The 23,765-nt window shown below is 33.4% G+C and overlaps 2 protein-coding genes across 4 annotated transcripts; both read left to right on the top strand.

The window, feature by feature from the left end:
- Positions 1-4,647: 4,647 nt before the first annotated feature.
- LOC108473872 (L-galactono-1,4-lactone dehydrogenase, mitochondrial) lies at positions 4,648-10,762 on the top strand. The gene is made up of 6 exons (XM_017775669.2): positions 4,648-5,622; positions 6,581-6,831; positions 7,125-7,310; positions 8,176-8,596; positions 9,543-9,683; positions 10,401-10,762. The coding sequence occupies exons 1-6, from the start codon at positions 4,969-4,971 to the stop codon at positions 10,557-10,559; spliced, it is 1,812 nt and encodes a 603-aa protein (XP_017631158.1). The 5' UTR covers positions 4,648-4,968; the 3' UTR covers positions 10,560-10,762.
- A 1,675-nt stretch (positions 10,763-12,437) lies between these two features.
- On the top strand, positions 12,438-22,834 carry LOC108474277 (condensin-1 complex subunit CAP-D2). 3 transcript variants are annotated; one of them, XM_017776236.2, is made up of 17 exons: positions 12,438-12,751; positions 13,616-13,941; positions 14,192-14,352; positions 14,443-15,628; positions 15,784-15,975; positions 16,526-17,167; positions 17,270-17,446; positions 17,768-17,835; positions 17,924-18,146; positions 18,242-18,341; positions 18,440-18,555; positions 18,632-18,689; positions 19,458-19,609; positions 19,696-19,897; positions 20,672-20,842; positions 20,917-21,011; positions 22,508-22,834. In XM_017776236.2, the coding sequence occupies exons 1-17, from the start codon at positions 12,607-12,609 to the stop codon at positions 22,517-22,519; spliced, it is 4,026 nt and encodes a 1,341-aa protein (XP_017631725.1). In that variant the 5' UTR covers positions 12,438-12,606; the 3' UTR covers positions 22,520-22,834. The 3 variants fall into 3 exon arrangements, with proteins under 3 accessions (XP_017631725.1, XP_052877559.1, XP_052877560.1); XM_053021599.1 differs by lacking the exons at positions 12,438-12,751; positions 13,616-13,941 and adding an exon at positions 13,976-14,100; XM_053021600.1 differs by lacking the exons at positions 12,438-12,751; positions 13,616-13,941 and adding an exon at positions 14,032-14,121.
- Positions 22,835-23,765: the final 931 nt, after the last annotated feature.

Below are 23,765 nucleotides of genomic sequence, written 5' to 3'. Positions count from 1 at the left end.
TTCGGAAGATGAATCTTACAACACTTGATATGAATACTAGCAGCTCTTTCTTAACCTCTCTCATCCTCAACCCCTAACGAATAAAATGCTGATAATGATTTGTCTTATAAAGATTGGAATCATCCATGAGAGCTTAATGTGATAATAAAAATCAAGAATCTCCTTAAGAGATCCTGCCACAATGTAGCTACTACTAAACAAAACATTGTCAAAAGGTTTAGGGAGGTGGATCCCCATTGATCAAGGTGTGGGGAAGAGGTGAATTCATTAAACATTTTTTTTTTACTAGAGTAGATTGGGGTGTATCAGGGTTTACTTATAAACCTCAGAGAGGGCTTTTCCAACCTTAAGGATTTGTGTAATTGTTTTGTTTATGAAAAACCCAACATTGATAAGTTTGTGTTTTGGCAACAAGTGTTACATGATTTCTCTTATTCTAATGAATCACAAACTTCAACTACGAGCCTAAGACTCCCTAATAGTGATTTGATCTTCTTCTCACAAAAGAAAAAAAAAAGAAACTTGTTGCATGTTTTAAATGTAATTGTGATTTTTTTTTTAATCATGTTTTGGGGCTGTTTATTGGATCATGATAGGGTACTAATGTCACGGGGCTAGATCTTTCGTCTTGCCATCTGTGCGATCTTAGGCGATCCGTTCGTTCCAAACTCGCCTAAGTTAGCCTAAACACCACTAGTGAGGATTCCTTTAGAATTCCTCCAATGCACAAATTTGCATAGCAGAAACAATTATGCCAAAAAGAAGTCATAAAAGAACAATAGAAAAACCACAGAAAAGAATGCACAATAGGAGTTTGAGTAAATACTCTCAATGTTCTATTATTCTCAAAGAATGGAGTTCTTTCCAACTCCCCAAAATTGACAGTCAAGATCAAGTTACATCGACGGACGAGATTAGCCTATCCATTGATTTTAGTGATTTACAATATTACAAAATATCATATCAAATCTAATCTTTACAATATATGATTCCTATGAATTTTCTAAGATTAGTTCTCATATTTACCAAGATAGCCTTATGTTGTCATATCTTCATCATTGGGCCACCCAGGCTTTAATCTGACAAGCTTCCCCAACAGCTTACCGAATCGAGCCAATTTTTGTAGGCCAAATAATCCCTATCTAAACTGTAGCGACGTAAAAATTTTAGCTTGGTCGCTAATTAGGGTGTTTGATTGAAAGTTTAAAGACCGAGGTTTGAATTTAAAAAGGGAGTTGCCACCGATCTTTTTTCTTGGTGTGATCGGACACCTAATAGATCCTCTTTTTCAAAGAAAAAATTATTTTTGAATAACAAAAAGGCCGAGTTTAGGTCTACGTCAAAATTCAGAGAAAAATTTGGGTTCTGGAGTCGGTTACGCACGAGGAAGGTATTAGCACCCTCGTAATGCCCAAAATTGGTATCTTATTAAGCAAGTGTTGTCTTAATTTTCAAAATTGCAAGTTCAAAGTAACATTTAATCGTGATCCGATTGAAAAGACAAGAGATTTTAGTTTTTTTGGTTTTTTAGAAGGGCATACCGTTTTAACACGAGTCGATTGATGTTCACCCAACATAGCGATGAAATCGACGACTTAGTATTAAACCGATACGTTGCCTCATGTATTGAAATTAATTAGAAAACAAGAATAAGATTTTTGAACTCATGCAAAGCAAATAAATAAATGACAGAGCTAGAAATATATTGAAGTAAATACAAGTGTGACAATAATATTAAAAATAACAAAGACATATGCGATATTAGACATAATACTAGAATTAAACACGGAATAAAAACAATGAATGCATATACATAGTGGGTATGTACGTAATATAGGAGTGAAAAATATTTACATAATAATACTAAATATAGGTACATAATATATATATATATGTATATATGTATATATATGCATAACATATTTAAAATGAACACATACGATATACACATATAATAGACACACACTAATAATAATAGTAATAATAGTAATAATAGAAAGATATATATATACCAAATAACACCTAACAATATAATAAGTGGAAAAATGGAAAATAATAAGTATATTAATGAGCATAATAAAATAATGCTATATAAAAATATATATATACGTAAAATATATGTACTAATATTAGTAATAAGTATAATAGGAATAAAATAAATGTAATAATGAGATATACAAGATACATACATAAATACAAGGTTTAAATGGCATATATATCCGTAATATATAAAAACGTATATATAATATTAAAACATTTACATAATATATACACACATAATTATAATGTTAAAAAATACACTTAATATCAATAACAATACTAATATTACATAAATATATACCTACATATATATATACTAAAGATATATACATACATAAAACATATACTAAGATTAATAATAATAATAAAGATGATATAAAAATATGTACATGAAATAATAAAAAACATATAACTAATAATAAAAAATAAAAAGAGAAATATATGAGATAAAACATATATATATATATATACATTAGAAGTGATAAATAAAAATATTCATACGATACATAAATACGTACATATACATAAATAATAATGACGTTGGAGAATATATCATGGTATTAGAAATATGCATACAATATTATAAAATATTTATAACTAACAATATTAAAATATATACATAACAACAAAAGTATGTTATTAATAACATATATATATATAATAAAATAAAAAGGGTATGTATATGATATAGTATTAGAATAAATACATAATATATACCTAATATATAAAAAAATTATTAATATAAAACTTATAAATAATATTGCATAAATACATTATAATATTAAAAAATATGTACGTCATACATATATATATTAGAAATAATAATATTAGCTATAATAATAATACATTGATGATATATAATAAGAGGAATAATAAAAAACAATAATAATATAAAATAAAATAACAAAAATGATATGAAAATGAACTTAAATCTAAAAAAATGACTAAATTTGGAACAAAAACGAAGTCTTGGGGCAATTTTAAAAAGAAACAAAGTGAAAAGGACTAAAAAGTGATATGCGCGCAACCTGGGGGACCAAAAGCACAATAAATCCCCTGATCGAAACGCAGCGCAGCACGAGGGGACCAAATTGAAAAACACAACAATTAATAGGGCCAATTTGTAAATAAATATAAACCTGATTTAAAACACCAAAAATGTGGAAGGACCGATTGCGTAAATAGCCCCTCCCTTAAAAAACACGCAGATCTTCCTTGGAGCGGGTCGGGCAATCGGGTCGGAGGCTCAAAACGACGTCGTTTTGAGGCTAAAAGGTAGCCTTCAAAACGACGTCGTTTTGGGAGGCTATATAAGGGCCAAAATTTTTTAAAATTCTCATTTGCAGCAACAAAAAGAAAAAAAAAGAAAGGGGAGAGGGGAGAGGAGAGCTGGGGCGATTTCCGGCCAGGGGGGATCGGTCAGGCCAATCAAGCTGATTCTGTTGCAGTGTTGAAGCCACCGTACACTATGGCCGGAAGTTCAAAAGGTTCGTTTTTTTTATTTTTTTCCTAGTTTTAAAAAATATATATTTTATGCTTATATTAACAAAAAAATAAAGAAATATGTGTATGTATATATATATGCGAAAATCGGAAAAAATAGAAGAAAAATAAAAAAAAGTAACCTTTTTTTCCGTTTTCTTTTGTTTTCCTTCGAATACTCACTATTGCTTCTTTATTTTTAGATTGTTTAAGTCTCAATCTATGCTGCTTGTGAATATTGATGGTCACTGTTTTTTTATTTTTTATTTGCCGAATGTTCTTTCTCTTTGTATTTTTTTATCCAGAAAAAAAAATCCTCCTGTTTTGATTTCAGTTCGGGCTTTATAAAGCCAAATCACATACAATTTTCTATTATTATTTGTCTCTTATTTGCAGGTGAACGGTGGTGCTTGCAGAGCAGTTGGCCGACAGTCAGGGGCATGGGGGCGCAGAGGGTAGGTGGCGCAAGTGGGAATAGGGGTTAGGGTTGTTTGGTGTTTTCTGATTTGGATCTTGGGGGTTTTGGGCTTCTGGGGTTTGGGTTAGGTTGGGTTAGATTAGGTGGGCTTCGGGTATGGGATTGAAAATGGGTTAAGGGGTTTGGGTAATGTATTGGGTTTTGGGTTTAGAGGTTGTTAAGTGGGTAATTTGAGCTGTTTTGTATTGGGTATTGGTTTAATGTAAATGGGCTTTTGTAATGATATGTCAAAATTGGCCAGCAACATAAACAATAGGCTCTCATTAGATGCATTTGATGTATTGGTCACAGGCTTTGAACTGCGGCCCATGACACTAAGGTATGGTTTCTTCAATCTTGACATCATAAATTTGTTAAGGTTGTGGAAGCTTTAGTTATTTGTGTTGCATGGTTGCGTCAATTGATCGAGATTAGCTCAAAGTTATTTTTGAGTTCAAAATTTAAAATTATGATTGAGAGAACTTTACTTAAACATCATCATGGCCTAAACATAATTGTGATTAAAAATATTAATGCATCGAGCCTATGTTCAACTCCAAAACGAAAAATTAGGCCTAGACCCAAGCCCATCCCTCCAAATAGCTTGTTTAATTGTTTAAAAAATAATAATAATAAATTTAATTATACCAAATTTATATATCCAAAAGTACATATTCTTCTTTTGGATGTTTGAAAATAAAAAGACAGTTAGACCTCCATTCAATATGGGTTGGACTGTGGATGACAAAGTTATCAAAATTTGGTAGTAGACCACAGTGAAAACTAGTAACCTTACTTCACAGTGTCTATAGAGCTTCACAGTCATTATCATAAACATCCAAACCAGAAAGCAACATTAATTAGCTCCTTTCCTTCCTTAGATGCTTCCTTTCTTAACCAATTCTATGAAATGATCTAAGACAAAAGAACAAAACCCCAAAATTTTCCTTCCATTAGTTCATCCTTTGGAACCCTTCCTTTCTCCCACCATGTTTCGATCGCTTTCCCTCAAGCGCTCTTTCAAAACCCACCTCAAAACACTCATCCATTGCCCTCAACAACCACCGCCGCCGCCGCCGCCACCGTCGCCAGTCCTCTTCTCTTCAATCCGCGCTCTTTCAACCGCCTCTTCACCTCCTTCCTCTTCCTCCGACTCCGAGCTGCGCAAGTACCTCGGTTACACCGCCCTCCTCGCCTTCTGCGGCGTCGCCACTTACTACTCCTTCCCGTTCCCGGAAAACGCCAAGCACAAGAAGGCCCAGCTCTTCCGTTACGCGCCGCTCCCCGAAGACCTCCACACGGTGTCCAATTGGAGTGGTACCCACGAAGTGCAGACCCGGCATTTCCACCAGCCAGAGAACCTGAAACAGCTTGAGGAGTTGGTTAAGGAGTCGAATGAGAAGCGGGTCAAGCTTCGACCCGTTGGGTCTGGGTTGTCCCCGAATGGGATCGGGTTAGCCCGTGGTGGGATGGTGAATTTGGCATTAATGGATAAGGTGTTGGAAGTGGATAAGGAGAAGAAGAGGGTGAGGGTTCAAGCTGGGATAAGAGTGCAACAATTAGTGGATGAGATTAAGGATTATGGTATAACACTTCAAAACTTTGCTTCCATTAGAGAGCAGCAAATTGGTGGCATTCTTCAGGTTTTTTCCCCCTTGTTTTACATAATTATTCATCATTAGCATGAATAATAGTATAAGCCAGCTTCATTATTACTTTTGCTACTTGAATTTTGCCTCAAAAAAATAGCTATTGTATGATAACAATGCATAATTCTATTTTTTCATGTAATTGGTAATATCAAAATTGTTATTGCATTTCATATTTTTGTTTTTAATGAACAATTATTATTTTTTGTACAAATTCTGAAGAAGGAAATTGCAAAAAGGTGAATATCAGATAGCAATGGTAACAATCTGATTCTAATGAAGTCTTAAACCTCTGTATATCTTATGTACATGGTGTGTTTGACATATGCTTTAGAATCAGCCTTTGAAATGATAAAGACTTTAGAGGAGGCATGTTTAGTGTTATTTCGATTTGACTTTTTTTGTATGCATGCCTGAAGTGTAATATTAAGCATAATTAGTGTAATTCTTCTCAGTTTTATCAGTTGGTGACACATTTGTTTTTTTTTCTTTTCTGTACTTAGAACTTATATAATGTGTGAATTTCTTGTGCTTCAAATGGTGGAACCTTTGGGGCTGTGATAGACCAGTACTTTTCTGCAGAAATTAGCAAGACAAAGAAGCCTGAAAGTATTTTTAAAATTATATACGGGTTTTTGATTGTGTAAAAGGAAGAGAAGAAACCCAATGAAAGAAAAAAGATAATAATTTCAGATCATCTTATAGCTTTGTATCACATGAGGTCAGTGTTCACGTCTTAGGTTTGTCTTATTTTCTTATAATCTTCATTAAATAGGGTTGTTTAATGACAACTTACGATGTCTTGATTTGTATACATGTGAATTTTGGATAAAGTGGAAAGCTAGGGAGCCAAGCTTGTTCGTTATTAATGAAGTGAAACGCTTGAAGGTGTGTCCTTTTGCAGTTAACTGTTTTGATTTGACCTTCCTCTTTTTGGTCTTCTCATCTTTAGGTAGGTGCTCATGGAACTGGTGCAAAATTGCCTCCCATTGATGAACAGATTATTAGCATGAAACTTGTTACTCCTGCCAAGGGAACAATAGAACTTTCAAAAGAGAAAGACCCAGAGTTATTTTATTTAGCTCGCTGTGGTCTTGGGGGCCTTGGAGTGGTTGCTGAAGTGATCATTCAGTGTGTGGAAAGACAGGAGCTTGTAGAGCACACAACTGTCTCAAACTTGAAAGACCTCAAGAAAAACCACAAGTAATTTTTTTTTACTGAATCTGTGAATCACAAAGTTCCTTCTACATCATAAAATTACCATCAACTTGCAACTAGATTTATCATATACTAAATTTTTTGGGATCAACATGAAGTTTGGCTGATTTTATTTCACGCATTACTTATTTTGCTTGTGGTTATGATATTTGACAACTTAACCTTTTAGTGAGTCTAAATTGGAAAAATACTCGTATATTCATTTTCTTAGACCAAAGAATGAATAATTAAGTAATTGATTCTCAAACATTGAAAGCTTTTTAACTTTTTGTTTGTAGGAAGATGTTGTCCGAGAGTAAGCATGTCAAGTACTTGTACATTCCATATACTGACACCGTTGTAGTTGTGACATGCAACCCTGTTTCAAAATGGAGAGGTCCACCCAAATTCAAACCCAAACATACTACGGATGAGGCTATGCAGGATATCCGTGAGCTCTACAAAGAATCTCTAAAGAAGTACAGGTACTTCTATCGCCTTTTGGCATTTGTCTGATTTGTTGAAAATGCAACAAGGCCAATGGAAATGTTGGTCCTCTTGTGCGAATAGCCTGGCTGCTAATCACTTATTTTTTCCCCTTTTTTTAATATTCTTTTTGTTAATTACATTTCTTAGTTTTATATTGGTATTTAGTAGCCTCGATGGAGTAACTGAGAAAAGGCGAGGAAAGAATAAACTGATAAACTACTTGTGTGACTGTTTCTGAATTTGGTTTCTTTCTGGTAAATGTACCATGGAGGTCCTTGTACTAGGAGTCCGATTGTAATTTGCCCCCTCTACTAAAAAAACAAACAAATTAGTCCCTTATGTTAGATTAAAGAGTAAACTGGTCCTATTATAAATTTCATTCATTTCTACTGTTAAAAACTAGTCCATGTATGTCAACATAAGGTACACGAGGCACACCAAGTGTAACTCTTTGGTTATACTATCAACCACACCAGTTTTTAATAGTAGAAATTGATGAAATTTTTAACAAAAAGGACCAATTTGCTCTTTGGTCTAATGTATAGGACTAATTTGCTCATTTTTTTAGTCTAATTTGCTCATTTTTTTAGTAAAGGGGGCAAATGCAATTTGACTCCTAGTATAAGGGCCTCCATAGTACTTCTACTGTTTCTTTGTCAACTTTTTTACCATTGAATTTCTTGTCCACTGACAGTATGGATTATGGATCTTAATCAGGGACTGATTTGGATTGGTTAGTCTAGCTGGAAAATAAAAGCTCTACTATTTCTTCTTTTTTATGGCTTAGGGTACTAATTGTAGCTGGTTATGTGCAAATTTAAGATTTTCACTCAGTTATCTACTTTACTTGGTTTTCTGCAGGGCTAGAGATATTACGAATAAATCTTCTGACAGCGATGAACCAAACATAAATGAGTTCTCATTCACCGAGTTAAGAGATAAACTGCTTAGTCTTGATCCTCTCAACAAAGATCATGTCATGAAGGTTAATCATGCTGAGGCTGAATTCTGGAGGAAGTCTGAAGGATATCGAGTTGGATGGAGTGATGATATCTTGGGCTTTGATTGTGGGGGGCAACAATGGGTATCGGAAACCTGTTTTCCTGCTGGAACTCTTTCCAAACCTAGTATGAAGGACCTTGAATACATTGAAGAGCTAAAGAAACTCATTGAGACGAATGAGTTACCTGCTCCTGCTCCTATAGAACAACGATGGACAGCTCGCAGCCAGAGCCCGATGAGTCCTGCATCAAGCTCAGCAGAAGATGACATATTCTCATGGGTAATTTCTTTTCCCTTCAGTGATTTACAAATCTAGAGGTCTCTTACCCATCCACAAATATGAAACTATCTTTAGCCTTATTAGGGAAATATACCATAAGGCACATGTTCAAGTTCACAAGTGCATTCACGCACACATATAGGGTTGGCTTTCTGCATATCTATTTTGGTTCACTTTTTTTTTTTTTGGTTAATGCACTATTTGGGGCCTGGACTTAATAATTGTTCCCACATTGGTGCTTGAATTTTTTTTTGTCTAAGTTAGTCCCTAAACTTGGCAATTGTTCGCAAATTGGGGCCTGGACTTTTTTTTGTCAAAGTTAGCACTTGCACTTGGCAATTATTACCACATTTGGGCCTAAAATTTTTTTTGGCCCAACTCTTTTTAAAGAAATATCAGGGATTAACTTGGACTAAAAAAATGTTCAAGCTCCAATTTGGAAACAATTACCAAGTTCAGGCCCCAAATAGTGTATTAACCCTTCTTTTTAAGTTGAACCACTGAAATTTTATATACTCGGTTTCATCCTGCTGACAGCATAACCTATGGATTAACTAGCAACAATGAACAATTGGTAGAAAATTACGAAGCACTGATGACATGCTTTATATCCCAATTTATTGTGTCAGACACTGACACACCGCCAACATGGCGGAATATGTATCCGAGATGCTAAAACATTGAAAAAAGGAATTGGACAGAGTTAAGACAGTCTTGACGCATTCTAACAAGGGAGGCAACATGAATGGACTCATGATGAAGGATTTTCTGCCTAATTTTATTCTTTTCACAGAGAATAGTAGAGCCTACAGCAATTACCAATGTTTGAAACTAAAAATCAATGAAAGGATTCAGTATATATATATGTTGAGTAGAATATGTTTTAGGGGTGAATTACTTGTGCTTCTCATATCAAAATCTGTTTTTATTTTCTTTTTGGTTTCAGGTTGGTATAATCATGTACCTTCCTACAATGGATGCCCGCCAAAGAAAGGAAATAACAGAAGAATTCTTCCACTACAGGCATCTTACGCAGTCACAGTTGTGGGATAAATATTCTGCCTATGAACATTGGGCTAAGATTGAGGTAATGAATATATCTCGAAAAATATTCGTGTTTGGCATTATTTAAGAGTATACCGTTACCAGGATTGCACATTCACCATAGTTAGTTTATAGAGTCTCAATGCCTAATGGTTAAACTAGTGGCCATTCAGTTGCATGCAGGGGCGGCACCAAGGGGGGGCTGGCAGGGGCCAGGGGCCAGGGCCCACCCCTAAAGCAGGAAAATATCGCTTTGGTCCGTTTAAATTTTATGAAATTATAAGTTAGTGAATGGTTAAATTGCATTTAGGCCCCCCAAAAAAGATAAAATTTTAATTTGATCTTTCAAAATTATAAAAATATAAGTTAATACAATGATAAAATTTTATTTTAGCTCTCATAAAGTACATAACTCAATTCCTTCCCCCAAAAAAAAAAAATATTGTCTTCACCCGTGCTTGCAGGAATATGTTGTGAGTTGTGACCTATATGGTACTTCATTCAGTCCTTGAAAACAGGTTTTGTGAAATTTTGTTTTGATTGTTCCAAGGGTCAGATTTTTGGTGTACCTATCTGTACGGAAATCCTGTAAATGTTATGCAGAAATCAGGTTAAACCTTTCTGGCATATGCTTCTTTGTGCATGCACTTGAACATGCATTTTTTAGCTTATTTATGGTGTTACTACCCTACAGAAGTGAACTTCTAATAAGTCTCATTTTCTTCTTGTTTAATCACAATCAATGCCATGCAATGTTTAGGTCCCAAAGGACAAGGAAGAACTTGAAGCTCTTCAAGCGAGACTCAAAGCCCGTTTTCCAGTCGATGCATATAACAAAGCAAGGAGGGAATTGGATCCAAACAGAATCCTTTCTAATAACATTCTCGAAAAGCTGTTCCCATTATCCGACACTGTCTGAAAAAGCACTCTATTGGTCAGTTCTTTATTCATTTAAATTCTTAAGAATTAGAAATTTAAAATCCATGTGGGCTGTTCTTTTGGCCAATGAAGTATCTTTTAACACTTTGTACACTAAAATGGGAAGGATATGATGACATTTCTGTATATTACTAGAATTCTTCTACATATAATAAGCCATTCTGAGTGTTGGTATTTTATCAATGCTACTAGCCTGCTATCAAGTTCAGTTGGATGTTACGGTCAATTGGGATAAAAAGTTATTTTGAGATGCTGTACATTCCTGCATTTTCAACTTAAAAATTCTAGCTAAATTGCTAAAATTGTTAGTATTTTTTATTAAACTTTACTTACTAATTCTGGCATGCTTTATTGAGTAAAATTGTAATGGTGTCAATAATTAAATTAAGATTTTCTTAATTTTAAAAAAAGAGGATTTAATTTTAAACTTAGACTTATGTTTAGTAAAGGATATGAACGAAAATAGTTGAGTTTGGTTTTGAAAAATAGTTAAAAAAATATTTTGGACTAATTATAGGGAAACCTTTAATTTTAGTCAAAAATAAAAAAATGCAACGATACTAATTTAGTAGTGGATAAATAGAATTTTTAATGGATCAATTCGAGCAATTATTTAATTATAGCAATTATTTAAGAGTGACTTGCTGTATAGCTTACCAAGCAATTTAGGTTGAGCATGGTTCAAATTTTTGCTTGGTTGAATATGGTAAAGGAATAGAACACAAATTGGTGTATCCAATTGAATGTACGAGTCTACTTTTCATACATTTGATCCAGTTAACAAACACTTCTAGAATTTGCAAGAAAATAAAATTATTGGTTTATTTATTTATGGGTTTATTTATTTATGGATTAGTATTTAGTATATTGATAGTGTATTTTTTCTTATTTCACAAGTAACTTTAAAAATTACCATATATATATATTTAATATTTTATTATATATTTATAAGATAATTGTTAACCTCTCAACCCTTTTGTGGAGTCTAAAACTTCATTAACAATGTATAGTATATATTCTTTTGTTTATAAATATTATATTCATTATTATATATGAATGTTATTATAATTATGCAAAAGGATTTCTTGTTGGCACATTAGAGATTCGAATAACAATTTATAATATGAATAAAAATACATATTTATAATCATCGTTATACCAAAAATTACTCATTTTAATTTAATATCAAATCATTTCATTTGAATATTTATTATCTTTGTTTTCATTATAGTTTACCTTATTTTATAAATGTTCACAAGCCATGGGTCCCAACTTCAAATATTAGAGTTTAAACTTAAGTATATTTTAAATATTTTATTTTTTTATCTAAGCTTATTATTTAAATCTATGCCTTTTCTTTAAATCATGTCAAATATCTGACGAGGTTTTAAATTTGGGTGAATAGTTAGACCTAAAATTTAAATTTAAATAAATAAGTTAAAATATACCATAAGTTTTTGTATTTTTTGGTAAATTTGATATTTAGTCCATGTATTTTTATTTTAAGAAGTTACTCTCTATTTTTATATTTCAAAATTCATGTCTAATTGTTAATAGTAATTTATTAAAATCAAATTCATTATAATAATCATTTTTAGTTACATTATTACCAAGTGGGTATTTTATTTATTTCAAAATGCCACACAAATAAATTTAAGAAAAATTAAATAATATTAACAATCAGAACTAAATCTGTCAAATTAATAAATTAAAATCCGAGAATAAATAACTTTTAAATAACTTAATTTTAAAATTGCTCATAAAATCCAAAGCTGATATACAATATAATTTATATGGATAATCCGGCCCTGAATTTCTTTTTAAAGAGTAACAAATAGTTCGAAAACCTTCTGACCCGACCCGGTCAACCCCCCACCCTACCCCTCAAAAAGTTCCCGCTCTCACGTATTTGAATTATTTGAGGGAAAATTGAAAAAAAAAAAAAAGACGAAGCAGAGAAGCTCTCTTTCTCTTTCTCTCTCAGTGTGTATTTTTCCGCTCTCCAGTTGAAGATCTGCTAAAAACAAATGGCTCCTCTCTTTGTTTTCCCTCAAAATCTGCAAGCCTTAGAGAAGGACGACGAAGAAGAGTACCAAGGCAATAGTCTCTTTGTTCAAAACGCTATCGATATCGCTAGGTTTCGTCCTTCGGAACTCGAAGAATTTGTCAAAGGTTCAAATTTCTAGTTCTATTTTTATTGTTTTTGTTGTTTTTTTTATTAAAATTTGTGTAAATTCCGGTTTCTTTTATGCTGAAATGGATTAATTTTAACAGTAAAGTGAAATTTTAGAAAATGGAGATGATTGTTTGCATTGTATATATATTTGTTTGATTTCTTTTTCTTTAAATTCTCAGTTCCTCGAAGTTGAGAAAATGAGTCAGCGAAATAATCTGATTTGGTTATATATTATGACTTTTTTTCCTTTTAAAATTTGTGTAGATTCAGTTATTTATTTATTTATATATTTTATTTTAACAGCTTAAAGGAAGTTCTGGAAAATGGAGATGCAATTTGTGCTTCTTCTGATACTTTCGAACTGATTTCTGTTTAAATAACATATATATATTTTTGGTTTTGTCCTCATAAAAATCCCTAACCTTTTTACTTGGTTTCTTCGTCTACAAATTCTTTCTTCCCCGCGGTTGAGAAAATGAGTCAATAGAAATAAACTGATTTGGTTTCGATAATTTATTTGGAAAAAAATTATTTAAGTTTCTCATTTTCCTTGCATAAATTGCTTTAGCTTAAAGGGAATTCTGGAAAATAGTGATGGATTTGTTTAAATTCTGATTTAACTTATTTGTTTTGCTTTTTAAAAGTCTTTTCCTCCCGCATTCGAGGAAACGAGTCAACGAAATAAGTTGTTTTGGTTTCGATAAATTATTTGGGAAGACGAAACTGATTTGAGTTTCTCGTTTTCCTTAGCATGTACTACTAGAATTTCTATGTCAATGTTGTTAGCATTTTTGAAGTTTAGTTAGTTATAAATGATTTCATAGTAATTTGACTAAATTTTGTTTCTTCTTTCAATACAGGGGTATCCTTTGATCTGTCTGATAAAGAGCTCTACTGTATCGAAGAGCAAGATGTGTTTGATCGTGTGTACTCCTTGGTCCGAGGTTTTTCGAGTCTCGCCCCATCGTGCAAGTTTATTCTTGCAGAAAGTCTTCGGTCCAATCTCAGTGTTCTGCTCCCAAATGTGGATTCGCTCGTGCGTGTTTCCCAAGTTCAGGATGATGATGAAACCCCAACGCTTGATCGTGTCACTTCATATAGAAACGCTTTTAAAATTTACTCATTCTTTCTCCTCCATATTATTTTGACCGAGGAGTCTTACACTGGTTCCAGCAACAATGCAAAGGTATAGCCCGTTTTACATGGACTTGGGCGCGAGTGTTGCACATGGTATGTGTTTGACACGTGTGTGCTCAAAACTTTAAAAAGAATTCCATTTACTTGGTTGGTTTTTGGAGGGTCAGATCCCTACACCATGTCTAAATATGTCAGGGTTTGGATTTAGGTACTTAAGGAAAAATGAACAGTAAGATCAACATAGACCCTTGCTACATGTTGGTGTTATGATTGATAGCTTTTGGTTGGTCATTTGTCAGGTGATAGCAAGTAGTCGTAAGAAGCAGCCAGTAAACTCATGGAATTGGGAGTCACAGAGGGGCCGGATGCTTAACCTGATTGCGAACTCACTCGAGATCAACCTCTCGTTGCTCTTTGGATCTGCTGACCCAGACGAAAATTATCTATCTTTTATTGTAAAGTAAGTGATTTTTGTCTAAATAATCCTACAAGCTATAATGAACTGTATTTTCTGTTGAAGTTAATTTTACTTCTGATTTTGGTTTCGTAGAAATACGTTTTCTATGTTTGAAAAGGCCACACTTCTAAAGGACTCAGAAACAAAAGATGCTCTATGTCATATCATTGGAGCTTGCGCTACAAAGTATCACTACACAGAGCAATCATCTGCTTCGATTATGCATCTTCTTCACAAATATGACTTTGTTGTTACCCACATGGCTGATGCCGTTGCTTTTGCTGAGAAGAAGTACGCTGATGGAACACTTGCTTGTTCTCTTATCAGAGAGATAGGGAGGACTAACCCCAAATCCTATGTGAAGGATACAGCAGGGGCTGAAAATATTGGGCGCTTCCTGGTGGAGCTTGCTGATCGACTACCAAAGCTAGTTTCGACTAACATTGGACTTTTGATTCCACACTTTGGGGGAGAATCTTATAAGATAAGGAATGCCCTTGTAGGTGTTTTGGGTAAATTAGTTGCAAAAGCATTTAAGGATGTTGAAGGTGAAGTGAGTGCTAAATCCATTCGTCTTCAGACCAAGCAAGCCATGTTGGAAATTTTGCTTGAGCGGTGTAGAGATGTTTCAGCTTATACGAGGAGTCGAGTTCTTCAAGTTTGGGCTGAGCTATGTGAAGAGCATTCTGTTTCAATTGGTTTATGGAATGAGGTTGCATCTGTTGCCGCTGGGAGATTGGAAGATAAGAGTGCCATTGTTAGAAAATCTGCATTAAATTTACTAATTATGATGTTGCAGCATAATCCTTTTGGTCCACAACTTCGAATAGCTTCATTTCAAGCAACTCTGGAGCAATACAAGAAGAAGCTAAATGAGCTTGAACCTGTTAAATTGACTGAAGGCATGATGGATGGAGTACCCTCTGATAATGATTCAATTAATGGCGAAGGTGAAGTTGATAATGGAAATGCTGAAGAGGTCACGAACTACCAACCTGAGAGTTTAACTGATAGTTTAACCCATACGGAACAAGAGATTGCTAGTAAAGATAGTTCTGTGCCAGATGTTGGGAACGTGGAGCAGACTAGGGCCTTGGTTGCCTCCCTTGAGGCTGGCTTGAAATTTTCTGAGTGCATAGCTGCGACAATGCCAACACTCCTTCAATTGATGGCTTCGTCTTCTGCCACAGATGTTGAGAACACTATTCTCTTGCTGATGAGATGTAGACAATTCCAAATTGATGGTGCAGAAGCCTGTCTACGCAAGATGTTGCCACTGGTAGGCTATCATTTCTTGTCATGCCTTCATGTTTATGTTTCCTTCTAATTCACCTTCTTTCTCATCATTTTGTGCTTTGGAGGTTGGTATCCTGTGAATGTGTTTTTTTTTTTTTAACATTTGACATGAGTAGTATTTGTTACTGGATTTTTCAGGTATTTTCTCAAGACAAATCCATATATGAAGCTGTGGAGAATGCTTTTGTAACAATATATATTAGGAAAAGCCCAGTAGAGACTGCTAAAAATCTTTTGAATCTAGCCATTGATTCAAATGTAGGGGATCAAGCGGCCCTTGAGTTCATTGTTGGTGCCTTGGTGTCTAAAGGTGATATTTCCAGTATAGCGGTAAGTTCACTTTCGTGTCTTCGGAATATCCGTGTTGAATTTGCATTAAAATCATTCCTCGGTTACCAATGGAAACCTCGAAGGGACAAGCCTTCTTCCCTTGGAATTGCCTTTTTTTGTTGCTAGTGGCAGTAATAAAATAGATGCACAATTATAGTCGCTAAAACATGATTACAAATAAGAAAATATTCGTTGGTTGTAATGAATGAATCCTTGTTTGTTGGAATAATTTTGTAATAGATTTTTAAGGCATTTTTGTATTCTATAGATCCACAAATGAAATTGGATTGCGCAAACTGCTTTATCATGAATATTTACGCTTAAGTTTCCTTGTGGTTACCCATAGAGGAAGGGATTGAAATCTTTGAGATTAAGGAGTTTAAGTTCTACCAAAGAATATTTAGCACAATAAGAGTCTGAATCGTATTGTTGATTAACTTTGGTCTGTCCTCCCTTTTGAGAGTTTTATCTGCAATTATGTAACAGTTAAAAAAAGTCTGCTTTAATAAAATGAAAGGTTTTTTTTCTTCATTGTCCAATTTTCTTACAGATATCCGCACTATGGGATTTCTTTTGCTTTAATGTTAATGGAACAACTGCTGAGCAATGTCGTGGAGCTTTAGCTATCATCTGCATGGCAGCGAAATCATCCAGTGCAATTCTTGGCTCCCACTTACAAGACATTATTGATATTGGGTTTGGACGTTGGGCCAAAGTAGATCCTTTATTAGCTAGGACAGCATGCATTGCTATCCAGAGATTGTCTAATGAGGACAAGAAAAAGTTGGTGCTTAGTAATGGGAGCCGAATATTTGGTATTCTGGAAAGCTTGATCACAGGGTTTGGGCTTCCAGATAACATATGGTATGCTGCTGCTGATAAAGCAATAGATGCAGTATACATACTTCATCCTACACCAGAAACCTTAGCTGCTGATCTTGTTAAGAAATCTCTTAGTTCGGTTTTTGATGATACCAGAGGAGATGCATTACAAAACGACATTGCAAGTGGTAACTCCATTGTGCTTTCCACTATTCAAGTAGTAAAGCTTAGCCGATATTTATTTGTCGCAAGTCATGTTGCCATGAACCAACTGGCGTACATTGAATCTTGTGTTCGGAAGATCCAGAAACAGAAAGGCAATAAAGGAAAAGTGGATTCTGAAGGTACAGAAAATGCAGAAACACAAAAGGTAAGAACACAGTTTAACCTGTTATTTATTTCTTAACTATGAACTTTATAATCTGATTTAAGACACCTATAATGAATTAATATATCTGATGATGTCTTACAGGATAATGGTATCAATGCTGAACTGGGTCTTGCTGCTTCTGAGGATGCAGTGCTAGACACACTTGCTGAGAGAGCTGAGAAAGAAATTGTTTCTGGTAGTTACAGTGAAAAGAATTTGATTGGAGAATGTGCACCTTTCCTTAGTAAACTGTGCCGAAATTTTGTTTTGATGCAGAAGGTGCATGCTGTAGTTTTCCTTCTCTATTTTATTTCTTTCATTTTCTAAGTTCCTTTGGGTTCCATTATGTACTTTCTCAATAAAGAGCACCGTGCACAACGTTATGATTTATGACTATTGTCTATACCATTGGAATTCACAACTGAAATCATCTCTCATCTGGACATTTGCAATGTTCTTGAGAATTATCTCATTTATATATATCAAATATAAATGGAAACAAAATGAAGCGACTAAGTTGTACTAGATTGCATATATGCTTGTCATTTTCAGAGAGTTACAAATCTTGTTCAATAAATTGACTTGACTTTTTTGTCTCAGTATCCAATACTACAGGCCTCTGCAATGCTTGCCTTATGTCGATTCATGATTATAGATGCCAAATTTTGGTAACTCTCTCAACCTATAGATTGTTATTTGCTATTTTGAGTCCAAAGGAGACTTTATGCCTGAACTTTTTATTGAATGGATTTCCAGTGATGAAAATCTCCAGCTTCTCTTCACTGTTGTGGAGAATGCGCCATCAGAAATTGTTCGTTCCAATTGCACTATTGCTCTTGGAGATTTGGCAGTTCGCTTTCCTAATCTGTTAGAGCCATGGACAGAGAACATGTATGCTCGGTTAAAGGATCCTTCAGTTTCAGTTAGAAAGAATGCTGTTCTGGTCCTTTCACATCTCATACTAAATGACATGATGAAGGTCTGACAGGCTGACTATTGGCTGCATACTCTTTCTTTTTCTTTTAGATATAATATAAGCCTTAAGGGTTCTGATTCTTGACATGTTTGGATCAGGTAAAAGGTTACATAAACGAGATGGCTGTACGAGTAGAAGACAAAGATGAGAGGATCTCTAATTTGGCTAAACTCTTTTTTCATGAGTTGTCAAAGAAAGGTGAATTGTGACAGTCCAACTGTAGAAATGACTAACATACATTTCCTCGACTCAAGTACGTATCTGACAATTATATTTCCAACTTTTTTTTATGGCAGGAAGCAATCCAATATATAATTTACTTCCAGATATCCTTGGCAAATTATCCACCCAAGATCTGCAGAAAGTGTCTTTCTGCAACATCATGCAGTTCTTAATTGGTTCCATCAAGAAGGTGTACATTGTTGAGATAAAACTGAAACTACTGTTCTTTATAATCTCGTTAACATGATATCTACTATATTTTGCAGGACAAACAAATGGAATCACTTGTTGAAAAGCTCTGCAATAGATTTAGTGGAGTTACAGGCATGCTATCTTTGATTTCATTAACTTTATTTTGCATTTATTCATCCAAGATGATATCCTTCTTATTGTGTCCTCTTTCGAATATTATTATTCCCAAGTTCCTGAATTTGGTTAAAAAAGGTTAAATGATAATGGCAAGAAAAATTCTGTAGAATACCCCAATTGTAAATTTGACATTTTCAATAAAATTAGAAGCACAATTTGCACACTTGCAAAGATGGAAAATAAATTTGATCCATCACCCTAAATAAAATAGTAAATTTTGTCCCTTCTTCCTTGTGTTTATAATTGGCCATTCATGTATCGCATCATCTTACTACTTTGTTTTAAGCTTCAACATGTATGCGTCGCGGGGCTAGAACACGTCGCGGGGCTAGAACATGCGTGTTCTAGCCCCGTGACATATGAATGTTATTTCTTGAGATCATTTATATTGATTTTTAAAATGCTTTTCTTTTTTTTCTTTGGCTGAAAACAATTGCATAATCATAATTGCTGCTGCAAATTAGGTTGTCTATTAGTTGAAATAACAGATTACTTAAAGAGCTGCAGGTTTCTGTCACATTTTGCTGCCTTTAGTAGTATGTGCAGGATCTCGGAAGCAAATAAAAGATCATCTTTAAATATAGTATATAGGATTCCAAACAGCTGCAGCTTCCATGGTTCTCTGTTTCTCTTCTCTTTGTTACTACTTTTAACTATTGATGCATTTATATTATGAAGGTAGAACTTAAATTTTGCTTATAAAATAGTTCATCTTTGCTGCAGATGTTTTGCAATGGGAGAATATTTCTTACTGCCTTTCTCAGTTATCATTCACTGAAAAGGGAGTGAAAAAGCTAATAGAGTCATTCAAGACTTACGAACATGCCCTATCTGAGGATTCCGTGATGGATCATTTTAGAAACATCATTAACAAGGTACCCTTTTGTTTTCTGAGTTTTCTGGCCTTTATTTTCAACTCAGATCAGATTATCCATTTTCTTTTCACATTGGCTGCAAACAGGGCAAGAAGTTTGCTAAACCAGAACTGAAAGTATGCATTGAGGAGTTCGAGGAGAAACTTAATAAGTTCCACATGGAAAAGAAGGAGCAAGAGGTTACTGCAAGAAATGCAGAAATACATCGACAGAAGGTTGGCAATATGGAAGGTTTTGTTATGGCTGGAAATAATGGAGAAGAAAGTACAGAATCTGACATTGCTGAAGGTTGGTTCATGAATTTTAACCATTTTCCTGTGACTTTATCTTAACTCTTGCTACTTCCACTATATTATTATTTTTCTTGTATCTCTAATCTACAAGCTTCCAATATTTTGAGTTGCAAAATTTCTAGACATGCCTTAATTATACAATTTATATGATTTTTGAGGAGAGAGGATTTTGACTGGTCTGACTCTATTTATGTACATAGTAGCATTATATTGGAATATTTCACGGTAAAAGTATCATGGAAGTCTTTTTATTAGGAGATGGATTGCATTTTACCCCTCTACTCAAAATTGGGTAAATTAGCCGCTATACATTAGATTAAATAACAATTTGATCATTCAGATAAAAAATTCATTCATTTTTACTGTTTAAAATTGGTTCTTGTACGTCATCCAGTTTTTACCCGTAGAAATGGATGAATTTTTTAATAGAAAAGACCAATTTGCTCTTTGATCTGATGTTTCAGAGACTAATTTACTCTTTTTTTTTAGTAAAAAGTGAAAAATGCAATATGACTCCGGCTTTCATGGTACTTTAAGCAATATTTCACAATACGACATTATACATCATGAACATAAGTATGTCAATATGTTAGATGGTAACATCTTTTTTCAACTTTAAGTTAATATCTTATCCAGTGCGTCTTCAAGCACATGTATTGCTGCAATATTTCTAGATTCTTAGCTGCTTCCATTAGGAGAAAATAGTTTCAAATATTCATTCCATCTTTCTTAAAATAAAAGTTTAAGTAGTGAAGTTCGTATCTTTTAGGTGTTAGCGATAGTGAGGTTATCAATACGTCAGTGGAAGTGCAAACCGAATCTTCAAATGATGAATCGACGTCAAAACTTGTTGAGCCAGAGGAATCTTCTGGAGCTTGCAGTGAAGTGACTGAACAAGAAGAGGAGACTGAAATTCAATCACAAAGGGATAATAAGAAAGGTAATTTTGGCTTCATAACTCTGTTCTTTTAAGTTTATGAATGGGTAGTAACAAATACTATGCTACTGTTATAGGGGCGTCCCGATCCCGAGTTAAAAAAAGCAATATGAAAGATGTGAAGGTGACCTTGTCTGCAACCACCCAGAGAGTTACAAGATTAAGGAAAAAGGTAGTTTCACTTGTTTTGTCTTTGCTAGGCATAATTTACTTTCATTTCCTTTACATACATAGGTACATACATGGTAAAAGTACTATGGAGGTCCTTATATTAGGAGTTGGATTGCATTTTGTCCCTCTACTCAAAAGATGAGTAAACTAGTTCTTGTATTAGATCAATGAGCAAATTGGTCATTTTGTTAAAACTTTCATCCATTTTCCACTGTTAAAAATTGGTCCCTGTACGTTGACATGAGTAACACGTGACGCACCAAGTTTAACTGTTTGGTTATTCCGTCAGCTATGCCAGTTGATAACGGTAGAAATCGATGAAAATTTTAACTGAAAGGATTAGTTTACTCTTTGATGTAATATATAATGACTAATTTGCTTATTCTTTGAATAAAAGGGGCAAAATGTAAATTGACTAGTATAGGAGCCTTTATGGTACTTTTACAGTACATACATGCATACATATGTATGTATATTCTCGCATCTAACTCTAGCTCACCTTATAAATAGAGATATTTGGAAGCTCTTTGGTTCTAAAAAATAAAGGTAGTAAAATGCTAGACACTAGTTTAAGGGGAAATAGGGATTCAAAGATGATGGTTGATAGGATTGTCTAAGGATTTTCAACCTTAGGCTATTTCTCACCTAAGGGTTCCTGGGAAATCATATATAGCAACTAACACATTCACCCTCAGATGGATTCATCAAGCCTTTCTTGAAATAAGAAATATATGGTAAAAGATTATGTTGCTCTGACTTTGTTTTATTGAAATACCCCATATGGAAATATGACTTTTAAGGACCATCTAAAATACATGAAGAAACTTTAAAAAAATCTAACCATACTTATTAGATATATACTTATATCGGACAATTGAGTCCGAGTAATATAAGTGATAGGGCTGAAACCACAAAACTGCCACAAAAAATTCCAATAGGCCACATATAGAGATCCAAAAATGGTTTAGATCAATCTTATGAATAAATAAGATTTGTAGAAACGTTCAAGATTACAATGATATCCTAGTGACCAAATAAGATAATAAGATTTAGATCGGTGGTCAAATCTGCTGGACTGTCAGTTCTCAATTTGATTGGTCTAATAAATTTATTTTATTTAATTAATTAAATTATTAAAGTTTTAAGAAAAAAAGAGGAAAAAAATGTTCAATTGATCTAACATTTATCTCCAAACTGATACCTCAATTAGTTCTTAGTTCAAGTTACTAGTCTAGTTAAGTTTAAACAGTATTGCAAAAAAAAAAAAACATTGTTGAAACTTAACCCCACTTAGACACTTGAGGTGTCCTATATCAAACCTTAAATCTGCATTTAAATCCCAAATTAAGTAGGCCTCTGAACAAGCTTTTCTCTATTGTTTCACTTGAGTTAGGGGCTGCTACCAGTGTCCTCAGCTTCTTTGTATGTGTGCGTTTCTTATAGTAGCTTTAGTGTCTAAACTACATAATTTTTAAGGAAACATTCAACAATGTGCAGGTAGAAGAATGACAACATATTTGAGTCAATTATTAAATGGGTGAAAAAGCCAGGAGTTATTTCAGTAGGCTTTTTTTTTTTTTTTTTTTTTAATGCTACTGTTGTTTGTAACATCTAATAATACTCCAAAAGTAATGACTGTCATTTGTATAAAATTTCTTATCATATGTGACTTCTCTTTGTTAGTTGGAAAAGGAATCCGTACTATGATTTTCTTTTTGGTGGAATATAAGAAGAGAAAATTGGATTTGTTTAGGACCTTGTTTGGTTTGGTAAACAGAAATGGTTTGTTAAATATTCAATATAAAAATTTAGTTGTAAAACTAACTTAATTTTATGTACTTAATTTGCCTTTGTTTAATTGTATTGTTGAATAATTAATAACATCTTGGTTTAATAACAATGTTCAAGCGGAAATTTGACAACTAAGTTCTATTATGTACAAATCATGTTATGTTTTTAGAATTGATCAATTGGATTAAAAATTGATTAAATTTTATGTTTTATTATATTTTATAATTTTAATAATTTATTAAACTTGAGCCAATTGAACTAAAAATTAATCGCCTAATTAATTTGTTCTTTGATCATTGATTGGATTGAGAAATAGTAATGTTATTTAGTTTCAAAAACATTAATGACTTATTTTAGGATTTATTCTAATTTAGGTTAGCACTATTATGATTAATGATTTTGATTATAATTTTATACATATATTGACTGTAAATATAATTTTTTAATAAATTATTATATTTTGTTTCCTTCAAATAAATTAAAAATATCCGATTATTTGTTTGATATCATAATCTTTTTAACTACAAAACATTAATTTTATTTGATAATAAATTTATAAAGACATTGTGAGCAATTAAAATGCATAAAACATGGTCCAAAATAAAATAACACATACCATTAGTCTCTGCCTTCCGTAGCAATGGCTTATAGCCATCGTCCCCTAATGTTTTTAACCTCTTTAATCACATTTTCTGGATTCGACTATTATTATATTTTAACATTATTGGCCTTTTATTATTTTACATACATTATATATAATTTTTATTTTGAACTTTCAATGAGGCATTTGCAAAAAATATAATTATTTTAAATTATAAAAGTAGAAGTTCAATGCAGGTCAACAAGCATCCTACTATAGCTGCATAGTGGCAAACTATATAACAACTTGCTATACATGCTGCCTAGGCTGTGGATTGATACAAGAACCAGGTCGGTCTTAAAATCAGGTAGAAGTGAATACCAA

The sequence above is a fragment of the Gossypium arboreum genome, chromosome 11, assembly GCF_025698485.1.
Source record: "Gossypium arboreum isolate Shixiya-1 chromosome 11, ASM2569848v2, whole genome shotgun sequence".
Lineage (NCBI taxonomy): Eukaryota > Viridiplantae > Streptophyta > Magnoliopsida > Malvales > Malvaceae > Gossypium > Gossypium arboreum.
The sequence above is the reverse complement of the archived record's forward strand: the minus strand, read 5'-3'. Positions and strand labels throughout refer to the sequence as shown.